At 36.3% G+C, this 13,970-nt stretch overlaps 1 protein-coding gene across 2 annotated transcripts in view; it reads right to left on the bottom strand.

The window, feature by feature from the left end:
* PRKG1 (protein kinase cGMP-dependent 1) overlaps positions 1–13,970 on the bottom strand; it is a 1,186,243-nt gene that overhangs the window by 322,233 nt on the left and 850,040 nt on the right. For both annotated transcript variants that reach the window (XM_065894586.1, XM_065894585.1), the window contains exon 5: positions 7,469–7,532. In XM_065894586.1, the coding sequence (XP_065750658.1) occupies positions 7,469–7,532 (64 nt within the window). The remainder of the gene's footprint in view (positions 1–7,468; positions 7,533–13,970) is intronic.

Genomic DNA, 13,970 nt, shown 5'->3' with positions numbered 1-13,970 from the left:
TCTCTATATCCTCACCAACATTTGTCACTGTCTTTTTTATTCTAGCCACCCTAGTGGGTATGAAGTGGTGTGTAATTATGGTTTTGATTTTCATTTTCCTAATGACTATTAACATGGAACGTGTACTTACTGGTTTTTTGTGCATCTCCTTTGGGAAAATATCTATTCACTCATTTTTTTAAATTTGTTTGTTTATTTATGGCTGCCTTGGGTCTTTGTTGCTGCTCGTGGGCTTTCTCTAGTTGCAGTGAGCGGGGGCTGCTCTTCGTTGTGATGCGCAGGCTTCTCATTGCGGTGGCTTGTCTTGTTGCAGAGCACGGGCTCTAGGTTCGCAGGCTCAGTAGTTGTGGCACACAGGGCTTAGTTGCTCCAGGGCATGTGGGATCTTCCCGGACCAGGACTTGAACCCATGTCCCCTGCATTGGCAGGTGGATTCCTAACCACTGTGCCACCAGGGAAGTCCCTGTTTATTTATTTTTAAACTTTTTAAAATTCACTCAGTTGTAAGTATTCTTTCTATATTCTAGATACAAGTCGTGTGATAATTAATTTTATGTGTCAACTTAGCTGGGCCATAGTGCTCAGACATTTGGTCAAACATTACAGCATTCTGGATTTTTGTGTGGGGGTGATAAGATTAACATTTAAGTCAGTGAACTTTGAGACAAGATTAACATTTAACTTGATGGATTTTGAGTAAAGTGGATTACCTTCCATAATGTGGGTGGGCCTCATCCAGTCAAATGAAGATCTTAATAGAACAAAGACTGACCTTCCCCAAGCAAGAAGGAATTCTGCCAGCAGATGGCCATTGGACTTGAACTGCAACATCAGCTCTTCTATGGTCTCCAGACTGCCAGACCATTCTGTAGATTTTGAACTGGCCAGCCTCCACAATAACACGAGCCAATTCCTTAAAATAAATCTCTTTTATATATATATCTCTATATATATATATACACATACATACATACACATCCTATTGGTTCTGTTTTCTCTGGAGAACTCTGACTAATACAACTCCCTTATCACATATATGATTTGCAAACATGTTCTCCCATTCCACATTTCCTTCTGTAATAGAGTAAGATGTGCAGATATTAATATTAAACTGAGAGTCTGTCTTTACGTTTTAATCTCTCCACCCTGCCACAAAATACAAACACACACACCCTTCTACTTCTTTCTCCTTCAGAAGCAGCCATTTGCCTCACAGATGGGAAGACCCAAAGGAACCAGGGAGATCTAAACAGATAATTTTCCAAATTCAGAGTCCTTCAGTCCAGAGCAATTGGGAAAGAACTGTTCTTTAGATTCCCTCCAGCTTGGCTTTGAATAGCAAGAGCCAAACCTAAAGGAAGGGAAGAAAAAGTTTAGTCATAACAATAGATTTCAAAGAGAACCAATAATGTTCCTGTCTACTCCATCAATTTCTTTCCCAAAGAGTCTAGGTCTGTTTAGAACGATAAAAAGAGAGAGCTTCACAGCACTCCAGTAACTCATCAAGTACAGGACTTTTCCCTTGTATTACTCACAATTGGAGAGAATGCAAAGGAATCTGGGAAAATGCCAACATAACATGGTAACACCAAGGAACTGTTGCACGGCTAAAACAATGCACATTTAATCAGCCCTGGGGTACCTTGCAGTAACCAAAATTGCCTGTGTTACGTTAAACTCCTTTTCCAATGATGATCCCTGGACAGTAATCTGATATTTGCTTCTTACCGTATTATCAGGATGAAAATAGCTTTCTTTCCTTGCCTTTTTTCTATTTTTCTCATCATGTCCCTCTTAATATTTCAAAAAGTGTAATGAGTATTATTTGTCTAAGATATTGTCAGGACCATAATAGTATAAATATCCCAAAATGAAAACATAAATGCCCCAACCCATTATTTAGGCTCAAATGTGTCCCAGATCCAATCATATAAAGTTGCAGACCCAAAGGCATAGAGCCCTTAAGAAGCTGGTGAAGCAGAGGTATTTTTCATTCTAAGACAACTAAATCCAATGTTTTAATGAGAGAATTGGACATGAAACAGATTTCAATATAAGCAAAGAAGTGGTTCTCATACAATTTATTTTCCATTTAAAAATCAGGAGATTTAAATATAGCACCCATGTCCCACTTCTAGTCATACGAAGGAAAAATGAGCTACACCAGTGGTAAAAAGTGAATTTGTTGGCTTAACTTGGTTCTTCAATCTGACATTTTCAATTTTCCTTGAGTTATCTAAACATTTTCACCCTTATTTGTGAAAGCATAACTCCTTCCCAAATTAATTTTCAAGCTCCTATGTGACATAATAGGTAAATCTCTGCTCTGCCTCTCTATAAGAAAACGTTTTTCTTTGTCATTTCCTTTAAAGATGTCACTACAGCCCTGATATGTGGATATGTATTAGACAATGAGTTTATTTACAGTGACTTTTCCCCATTGTGTTGGGGTAGGTAATCACTGAAGGGAGCTATTTCTCAGGTGGAGATTAGCTACGGGCTGTTCCATCCATCTGAACAATGTAATTCATCTATAGAAACTAATTATGTGTACATAAAGGGAGAAGGAAAGTGTGTTAGGTTGCTATAGTAAGAAGAAAAATTAGATCCTATTTATAATTTCACAGCTCTTTCCTTTTACACATAAGTACTTCCTAGGCTTTCAGAATAGATTCCAATATTTGACTAATTCATTCAAAATAGTTTTCACTGTACTATACAGGATAGTATAGAGGTTAATGAAACCAGTTTATAAAGTCAGACCTTGCTATTCCCTACATGTGCCTAAAAACTCTCTTACAGTTTAATTTACAAACTATAAAATGGCTTCCCTAGCAAATCAACTCTGAAGCTCTTAAAATGATCTCTGGCATTTATTAAGACTTAATCTGAGTCAGATACGAGATGAGAAGAACATACTATGGTGAGAATGAAGGTGAATATTATTGAATCAATTATTCAATAATTAATCAATTATTCTCAGCCCTGTACTTCAATTTGTCTTGCAAAACACAGCCTAAAAAAATGCTGGGATTGTTGCTCTTTATGTGAATAGGCCTTTGGCCAAGAACCTCTTTATATCTATGTGTAAACACAACTTCTCAAACAAACTAGAGAAAACTTTCCTATGTTCCTGAAAAAGGCATGAGAGATTTAATATACAAAGGAAATATTTGTACTATGTGATATAAAGGAAACGGAGAAAAGGGCACTGAATTGCTACACTAAGAATAAGGATATTTGTTTCTGTTTTATGATCTCATAAACAAGAACACATAAATGGGTACATCTACACTAGATTATGGAAGGGGGTAAGTGGGAGTGGGATGGGCAATGGCAGAAATGACTTATATAATGGTTTCTCTTTCAGCTTTAAAATAGGATGCTCCAAGCATCATTTATTTGTCCTCCAGTCACATGTACCCTCCTAAATCACTTTACCAATAACATTATGTTCATTCCTCTTTCTGTCTGCTTAAATTTCTTTTTCTCTCTCAGTCTTTGACTACCTTGTCCCTATTCTTTAATTTTTTTTCTCCCTTATGCTGGAAGTATTGCTTCATAATGAATACAAGGAATGAAATAGTCCATAAGAAAGTAAATCAACATACAAACATCTAACCTCACCTGGGCTATTTTATCTAAATAATTGGTCTGTCCCTCTATAATCCATTCTTCTCACAGAGAAATATCATTAAAATATAACCCAGATAATGTCATTTTTATGGCTTAGAACCCTCAAAATCTTCCCACTGCACTGAGAACAAAAACCTTATCACAACTCCTTACCATAACTGGCAAAGCCGTCTGCCATCTGGCCTCGCCTATTTTCTCTAGCCTCATCTCACCCTACTATAAACCTTTTTTCTGTTCCTTAAGGACAGAAGACTCATTCCTAGTTTAGGACCTTATGCCTTCTCTTCCCTCTGCCCTGTACACATGGCATCCCATATCTGCATTTCGATCTCAGCTTAAATACCACCTTCCCCAGAGAGGTCTTCCCCAGATCCCCACACCAATACAGTGTGGCCATCTCACTTGATGCCATTTTGACGCTATTTTCCTTAATTCTCATCTGTACTTTCCAATGGAACATATGATTTGGGAGGACAAGGCCCTGAATCCCCAGAGTCTGGAATAATTACTGGCAAGTGGCAGATGCTCCATAAATATTTGTTAAACAAACAGGGCTGTAAAGTTCTTTGTTAAATGCAACGATTACACTGTCTTCTTTTCAAAATAATCTGGGATTCTTTCATTTTCTTGTAGATGTTGTAGGGAAAAAAGCTCATTTATTATGCAAGCAAATTTCCCTTTAATGTTATGTGACATTGGTATTGCTTTTGTTCTTCCAAATTTGCTTCACTCTATCTCATACATAATTTAATCTAATTTCTCATTGCGCTTGTTTATTCAACTTGAGTTGAACACTTTCATGCACTGGTTAGTATATTCATATGTCTACCTCATATTTTGTCTGTTTACTTCATTTGTGTATGTCTTCAAAACAGATGTGTGGGGAGGGAGGGAGACGCAAGAGGGAAGACACATGGGAGCACATGTATATGTATAGCTGATTCACTTTGTTATAAAGCAGAAACTAACACACCATTGTAAAGCAATTATACCCCAATAAAGATGTTAAGAAAAAAAAAAAACAAAACAAATGTGTGGGCACTTAATCATGTGTTTCTATTTTCATGCAGCTTTGCTATAGACTGTACTGTGGCTCGTGTAACACAAATGAAGGCGTCTTCTGATTAGAAAATCTGACATAAAATACTAAAATATTTCTTTGGTCAGAGTTATTTATAGAGCTATGGCTATTGTTTCGCAAAACATAGCAAATGCTTCCACAGCTGTGGAAAAGAAAGAAAATGATTAAAGGATTTCATGGGATTTTATTTTATTTTGGACGGGCTTGATTGGGGCCAGTAAATTTGTACTTTAGTTCATTTTGTGAAAAGAAAAAGAAAAAGGTCATCAGAGAGTTCTTCAGTATACTCAACAAGGAAAGCAAAAAACAAAAGAACTCGGAAAAGCAGTTTTACATTTAAAGAGGTTGCAAGTACAGTGGTTGGCACATTCAGAGAGAAATGCAGCCAGTATTTTTGCTCATGAATCTTTTATACTTGAACATAGGAATCAAATGTGACTTCTGCTTTACTATGTGTTCCCATATAAGATGAGGGAGACCAATAAATCCTAGGAAAGCTCACTGTGATAAGACTCAAACTAAGAATTTGTGGATATAAACCTTTGAAGTTCTATGGATCATATAAATTACTGGTATATAGTTAGTACCTAGAGACAAAAACGTTTTCAGTATCTTTCCAGTTTCTCTCTATTATAGCACAACTCCAAAAATTCTTCAGCCTCCTGAGACTAAAATCCATTGATCCCACAGTCACTCAGTGGCCCTTGCTCCCCTTCTTGCACAATCGAAATTCCAGGTTCAGTCACTACAATCCTTCCTTCACATGCATCCACAACTCCCTATTCCCTCTTTCAACCACTCATCTTTTCCTGGCAAAATACCAATCCCGGTTAAATCCCATTCTCTGTCTACTTGGAACTTGAATCCAGGCAAACAAATGGGGCTGAAAAAACATATAAATGGGCTGGTAACCAAGACAGACTTAACGGTTCCGTCACTTTGACTAAACTTTAGACAGCCTTCTTTCTGACACTAGGCTCCTGATCTCCCTTTTCTTGGAGCATTTACTTTAGAAAGTTTTCAACTGTAAATTCTTAATTTGCCTGTTTGAGATGCAAATCTTCCAGGCTGTTGGCACCCTTTGTTTTACAGGTCAGGAATGTCTTTCTCAAAGACCTAGGAGCCATTCCTTAGAAAAGTAATCAAGAAGATAGTGCCTCTATCTCCCAGTCTCTATGGGTGGATAGGAGCCTAACTTCCAGAAGGGGCAATCAGCAAGCACAGATGAACTAGTCACATTGACCAACCTCCTCCCTACTGGAGAACCACTGCTGGAAAAGGTAGATAGCGAGATAAGAGCAAAGAAAGGGGGGCGTGGGCCACGTGGCAGGAAACCATACATCTTGTGAACAACAGGGGTCCTGGAGACAAAGGAAGGCGGGAAAAGGCAAGAATCTCCGACATTCATGTAACTTTTTGTCCATTACACCCTCATTACAATAAAATTAACCTTGTAGATAAGAATTTCCCATCATGCACTGACACCATGACACTTCCAATCAAGACTAAATAAGGACAAAAATCCCTCCTCCCCTCGGGAAGGTGGAGCTGGGATGAAAATCAGTGAATACGAGCCCAAACCCCTCCCTCCTCAATGAATATTCCCCCCAATCACTTTCACGCCCCATATAACCAGCTTGCCAAAGAAACTCAGGGTGGCTGTTGACCTGAGTCTGCCAGCTCTCCCCTTGAGAGCTTACTATTGCTTAATAAATCCTCACTTTGCTTTCTTGAGTTCCATCTTATCTCTGAATTCTTTCTGAGACAAGAACCTACTTTCTGGTAACACCCCTACTGGAGTACTTTTCCACCAGCTCACTCCAGTGCTTAAAAATCCTCCCACCTTTTGGCCCAGCAGAGTGGAGTCTGATCGCTCTCTCCTATCGCACATCTTGAATGAACTCTTTTTGCCTGTTTAACTGAGATTAGGGATTGGTAACATCAAACAGGGCCTGAATGGTGACTGTCAGTCATACTGTGTCTTCTTAGTCTATTCCCTCTTCTATTATTCTCATACCTTCTCCTCTGTCTTCAAACCTCTCAGACCTCTACCCCATCCTCATCCTCAGTTGATGACCTTGCTTTCTAGATTACAGAGAAAATAGAAGATATGAGAACAGGTTTGGCAGAGTGCCAACCACTCCATCAGTCCCCACCCCCATCTGCATATGTGCCCAGATACTCTGCCTTCTCTATCTCTATAGGCACTAGGGACCCTATCCCCTTGTGTTCACTCAAGACACTGCTTGTATAAACCTCCTCTCTTTTTCCTGCTTCAATATTTCTTATGCTTTATAGATTCTGTGAAAAGTAAGTAACAGTGACACTTTCACGTTCAGGCATACAATTACGTGTGTAAAATATGCTCATATGCTAATAAAGTATGTACCCAACTGCTAATTCCTGTTATAAATTTGCTAATCTGAAGCTTCAGAGTAGCAATTATTACAATCTTGCTTTACACCAACTGAAACAAGAGATAAATACGCAGTCTCCCATTCTTGGAAGTCAAAGTAACAATATGTTTGCCAGAGCGAAAAGTTTTTCTCCCTCTATAGTTACAATGATTTGCACATTTCTAACTGTGTATAAATGTCGGATATACTGAGCTGCTTGTTCTTTGAAGCCAAATATATAGCTCATGTCAGTGCTCAAAAAAATTTAAAAGGGCTCTCTGCAGTTTGTGACTTATTGCACAGCTGTGATGGGCTGAGTCCCATCTCAAAAAGGTCAAGGGCTAAAAACAATTACCTCTTCAAGGACGTCAGCAAGCTTACTGAGTATCTCTTCAGGAAGGCTCTGGAATGTTGGCACACTGAAAAACAAGACAGAGATGATGTTGAAGGCATGCACAGCAACTCATTTTTATAAATAAAACAGCAACGCATCTGAAAGAAAATACAAAAGGATTTCATGACAAAGAATCTACCAATGAAGAGATCAAAGTAATAATTTAAGCATAATTTGATGACTAACAGGGAAAAGGCATGAGGTACTAGAAAGAATTGGAGATTGGACAGAACCAAGTTCAAATCCCATTTATATTTCTCTGTGTGACCTTGGATGCCTCAGCTATAATTGAGAGAAACCACTCTCTCCCTTATCAGCCTGCTCTCACCAAATTCCTTCCAATTCCGTCACCTTCTCTAGGTCCCCCTACACACACACACACACACACACACACACACACACACACACACACACACACACTTTTCTACAGGCCAGCTGCTACCCATTTTTCAGGACTCAGCTGGATTAATGATACATTCAGGCCTGCAAGCATTCATTCAACAACACTGGAAACTTCCTACTCTCCCCAGCCTCTCCCAGCTAGATCAGGTCCTCCTATTTATGATCTCTTTTATCCCTTCCTGCAACTATAATTAGATAATTAATCAGATATTTGTTACTGGGCATCTTCACTGCTAAAATCAAACTCCACAAAAATAAGAACGGTACTATATCTGTCTTGCTCGGCCCCTGTATTTTCAGTGATTTACTAATAACAACTCAAGAGCATGTGTTGAATAAAGCTATGAAAGCACAGACATACAAATGCTTCCTAGGACAGTTATAGGGATCAGATCATATAGAATGGAGAAAAGAGTCAGACTCATAGTAGACACTGAAATAATGTCTTCTCATCCTCTTATTAAGGAAACTCACTGACCAGCATATGGAAATACTAAATGATGTTGAATACACAAACCAAAGGAACTTATTTTATATGGATAATGCTGACTTTAAAAGGAAAAAAAAAAACTCATCAACATAAAATTCTTGAAAATCTACTCCACTGGAAAATCTAACTGGGATGTGGAACTCAATTCTTATTTAATCTTATCTCAATGCTTGAATAGAGAAAAGACTATAAATGAGTGAAAATATGTATGTATGATATCTGACTTACAGATCGATTGTTCAGTAAACTTGATCTTTAGATAAATTGCCATGGAGCAAAGTTATTTAAATGAGTTAGTTGAGTTGGATGAGACTTGTTTCAGGTTTGTTGCTATAGAAAAACAGTTCTGGCTTGATTAGAATAATGTAATGAAAGAAGCCATAACATAATGTTTGGATATAAGCATGAAAGTTTTACTGTTAATTTGTCACTCTGATTCCCATTACTTAGTGTAAAGCCTATTGATAAAATCCTAAGCTTTTATGTAGAAGTGTAATATTTCACCCAGGACCATGTTTCACCAGATTTATTGCTGTGGTCTGAGCCACGTGGGTTTTAATTTCCAGAAGGCAGTCTATTTCAGCAGCTGGATGGAACACATCACAGAAAGAGACAGGAAGATAGAGGAAGCTGTTTCCATGAGCTACTAGCAGGTAGAAAAATTTAGCCCTTTCTTGTTCTTTTAATGAGCTGTATTTCAGTTTCTTCTGAGATACAAGAATAATTAGAATGTTTCTATCCCCGGGGGTATTTATGGAAAACACAAACTACAACTGAGTTTTTCTCATTTTATTGTAACTGGCTGCTTTCTTTAGACAGCCCCATTACTTCTATGCTAAGTCTATGTCAAGCCACTCTACAAAACTTTCATTTTCATGAGCATTCTTATTCATGAGAAAAAAAAATTAGCATTTGCTTGACCACATAACTCACTAAAGAAAACAAAGACATTAAGTTTTAGGGGGCGCATTTTAATTAATTATCTTTTACAATTTTACTTAGTTATTTTTTATTTTTTCAGCTTTACTGAGGTATAACTGACAAAATTATAAGATATTTAAAGTGTACATTGTGAAGATTCCTCCCATCCAGTTAACCTAGTTAATTAACACATCCATCACCTCACATATTTATTCTTCTGTGTACATTTGAGATCTTTGAGTTCTACTCTTTGCAAATTTCAACTATACAATACAGTGTTATCAACTATAGGTTACAATAGTTTGTAACCCATTTCCCCTATTCCCCAGTCCCTGACAACCACTGTTCTATTCTGTTTCTATGAGTTTAACTTCTTATTTAGATTCCACATATAAGTGATACCATGCAATATCTGTCTTTCTCTGTCTGGCTTATTTCACTTAGCATAATGCCCTCAAGTTCCACCCATGTTGTGCAAAATGCAAATGGGGTTTCCTTCTAATATATTATTGCATGTTATACAATAATATTCCATTGTATATATATCACGATCTTTTACAATTTAAAATGCCTCAAAACGTTCAGCAGCATTTATTACCAATAAAAATTAAGGATGATTTTAGAGAAGAAACACTCTAAAGAATTCTTCATAACAATTCAAGCACTTTCACATTTAACAAAATGGAAATCAATTAACAGAAAATAAGTGTCTTCACTTTTATAAATTATACTGGAAACACTTTTGTAGCCATCTTTAAAATCTTAAGATCTTCATTTCTCTAAACACTAGATAATTCTCAGAAATTAATTACATGAGAGAACTTATCAGTCCACTGATAGCCTGAACACCAAGAATAAAACAATTGAGGATATTCATAAGTTTAAAATTCTACCCATGAAATTTGTTTGAATTTTTCCCAATACATCAAAAGATATTAATTTAAACTTCACTAGTGTGTACATGTGATAACTCAAGATGAAGTTGTCTAGGATTTAGAAAACTTAAGGCAAAATAATTATAAGGATGAACTTCCATAAAATGTTTAAACAGTAAAGAGCATTTTCACTTACTGGGGAGGGGCAGGGGGAAGAACTCATAACAATTTACATGCTAATTACAAGTAATTCTTATGGATCTATTAAAACATTTTGGTTCCCTTAGGACTTGCAGTAGGTCTGAAGTTACAAAATGCACTTGACTGTAATATAATAGAGATGATTTAATGTGTGGAGCTTTCCCATTGGATTTTCTGGTTGAATAAAGTAAGGACTTGGAATTTGTCATGACAATAATAGAAGATGAGATTTGAATGCTTTCTATTTTCCAGGCACTGGACTAAGGGTTTTACAGATAATATATTTTATTTTTAAACAGCTTTATCAAAGAACCATTATTACTATCATCCATTTTACAGCTAAAACAACTGGGATCTTGAGAGTTTGCCTGAGGTCACAACACTCAGTACTGATAAAGAGAGGATAAAAATTTCCATCTGAATGACTATGAAGCTAATCATTTGCTGAGCTACACTCTTCACAGTAGAATTATCTAAAAATGCCTCATGTAAGTTTTAAAACCATGCCATATTCTTTTAATGATTTAGAAATTATGCAATAATATTAACATCCTTTGATTCAGTGACTTCGTTTATTAACCAACTTTTTGCAAAGAAAAATGTCAAATAAATGGAAAGGTTGAAAGAATAGCTCAAGAATCCCCTGTACCCCCATCACCTAGATTAGCAACTGTTAACATTGTGCCATCTTTGCTTTATTTACCTTCGATCCATCTAATTTTTACATGCATATTGATAAATAGATTTATAGATATTTTTTCATGAAAATCTGAAACTAAGTTGTAGATTTCATGAAATTTTACCTCTAATATTTAAGCACACAGATCTAAAAATAAGAAAATATTTTTAAATAAGTAACTATAGCATTATCATAAGAAAAATCCACTCAACTCCATAATATCATCTAATAACTATATTCCATGTCAAATATTACCTATTGTTCAAAAATTTCTTTATTGTCTTTTTCTTTTCAAACCAGGATCCAGTAAAAATCCACATACTGCTTTGGGCTATTCTGCTTCTCTAGTCTCTTATTCCCCAACCATCCTCCTACCTTTCTCCCCATTACACTGATTTTTTGAAGAGACAGGGACAACTGTCTTATTGGATGTCCCACATTCTGAATCTGTCTTAGTAATTTTATTTTTGGTAACCTACCATATGAAAATAACAGCTAACAGAAGAAAGAAAAAAAAAGAAGCCTCCCCAGGATCCTTTCAAGAAGAACCTTGAAGTCAAAACAAATAGTCTAAGTTGTAATTTGCCTTTTTTACTCATATTCTTTCACATGTGTACCATACAATAGACTCCTCCAGAGGCTATATGACATCATTACTTTGATAGTTAATGGATGTATGCTTAAACGTTCCTGTGTGTTCTAGAATTTTTTAAGGTAGCAGTAGGTTTATGATAAGCGTGCTGTTTACAGAAATCAATTCAATATTATTGCAATGCTTCTACTGTGCTCTTACTAGTTAGTTTTCAGCTACCTGCTATAATCTCTGTAACCTTATCCAATAAATTGTCCTTTTGAACTTGTGAAGCTTTTCTTTTCCTTAAGTGGAAAAATTTACAAGTAAATACATTTGGATATCATGTGTTGCAATAATAATTTTGTAGTTTTTCAAAAATATATCTAACTTTAAAAAAATTATCTAAAACTTATAATTTTAGAATTTCATAATAACTATTAAGAATCTAATAAAAGAAACTTTATTATACTATCTTATTTTTACGGATAGATTTACTTTGAGAGGGGAGATTAAAAGACATATTCTCAAGCCATAGCTGCCAATTTCTAAATCTAAAGACACCAAAAAATATGAAAAGGACACAATCAAAGAATTTTCTGATTCATGGATGGGATAAATCTAGTCCAAAGAAATGTGGAGACACTCTAAATAAGAAAGAAAAATGTGACAAAATCTAACTTTCCTTCAGCATTATAGATGATAATAATTTACCTTATTGTCCTATACACCAGAACAGTATAAAAATACTGTTATCCAAGTTATGATACCATTTTGCACCCAATCATTCAAAATTTAAAGGAAAAGAAATTGGATTTTTTCATGTAGACATGATGAAATTATTTTTTAATTCTTTTTAAAATTTTATTTATTTTTTTATACAGCACGTCCTTATTAGTTATCTATTTTATACATATTAGTGTATATATGTCAACCCCAATCTCCCAATTCATCCCACCACTACAAACCCCCTGCCGCCACTTTCCCCCCTTGGTGTCCATACTACTGTTCTCTACATCTCTGTCTCTATTTCTGCTTTGCAGACCAGTTCATCTGTACCATTTTTCTAGATTCCACATATATGCATTAATATATGATATTTGTTTTTCGCTTTCTGAACTGCTTCACTGTGTAGGACAGTCTCTAGATCCATCCACATCTCTGAAAATGACCCCGTTTATTCCTTTTTATGGCTGAGTATTATTCCATTGTATATATGTACCACATCTTCTTCATCTGATGATGGGCATCTAGGTTGCTTCCATGACCTGTCTATTGTAAATAGTGCTGCAATGAATATTGGGGTGCCTGTGTCTTTTTGAATTATTGTTTGCTCTAGGTATATGCCTAGGAGTAGGATTGCTGGGTCATAGGCTAATTCAATTTTTATTTTTTTAAGGAACCTCCATACTGTTCTCCAAAGTGGCTGTATCAGTTTACATTCCCACCAACAGTGCAAGAGGGTTCCCTTTTCTCCACACCCTCTCCAGCATTTGTTGTTCGTAGATTTTCTGATGATGTCCATGCTAATTGGTGTGAGATGATACCTCATTGTAGTTTTGATTTGCATTTCTCTAATAATTAGTGATGTTGAGCAGCTTTTCATGTGCCTCTTGGCCATCTGTATGTCTTCTTTGGAGAAATGTCTGTTCAGGTCTTCTGCCCATTTTTTGATTGGGTTGTTTGTTTTAATATTGAGCTGCATGAGCTGTTTATATATTTTGGAGATTAATCCTTCGTCCATTGATTCGTTTGGAAATATTTTCTCCCATTCTGAGGGTTGTCTTTTCACCTTGTTTGTAGTTTCCTTTGCTGGGCCAAAGCTTTTAAGTTTCATTAGGTCCCATTTGTTTATTTTGGTTTTATTTCCATTACTCTAGGAGGTGGATCAAAAAAGATCTTGCTGTGATTTATGGCAAAGAGTGTTCTTCCTATGTTTTCCTCTAAGAGTTTTACAGTGTCTGGTCTTATATTTAGCTGTCTAATCCATTTTGAGTTTATTTTTGTGTATGGTATTAGGGAATGTTCTAATTTCATTCTTTTACATGTAGCTGTCCAGTTCTCCCAGCACCACTCATTGAAGAGACTCTCTTTTCTCCACTGTATATCCTTGCCTCCTCTGTAATAGATTAGTTGACCATAGGTGCATGGGTTTATCTCTGGGCTCTCTATCCTGTTCTACTGATCTGTACTTCTGTTTTTGTGCCAGTACCATATTGTCTTAATAATTACAGCTTTGTAGCATAGTCTGAAGTCAGGGAGTCTGATTCCTCCAGCTCCGTTTTTTTCCCTCAAGACTGCTTTGGCTATTCAGGGTCTTTTGT

This window comes from Phocoena phocoena, chromosome 16 (genome assembly GCF_963924675.1).
Source record: "Phocoena phocoena chromosome 16, mPhoPho1.1, whole genome shotgun sequence".
In the NCBI taxonomy this organism is placed as follows: Eukaryota; Metazoa; Chordata; class Mammalia; order Artiodactyla; family Phocoenidae; genus Phocoena; species Phocoena phocoena.
The sequence above is the reverse complement of the archived record's forward strand: the minus strand, read 5'-3'. Positions and strand labels throughout refer to the sequence as shown.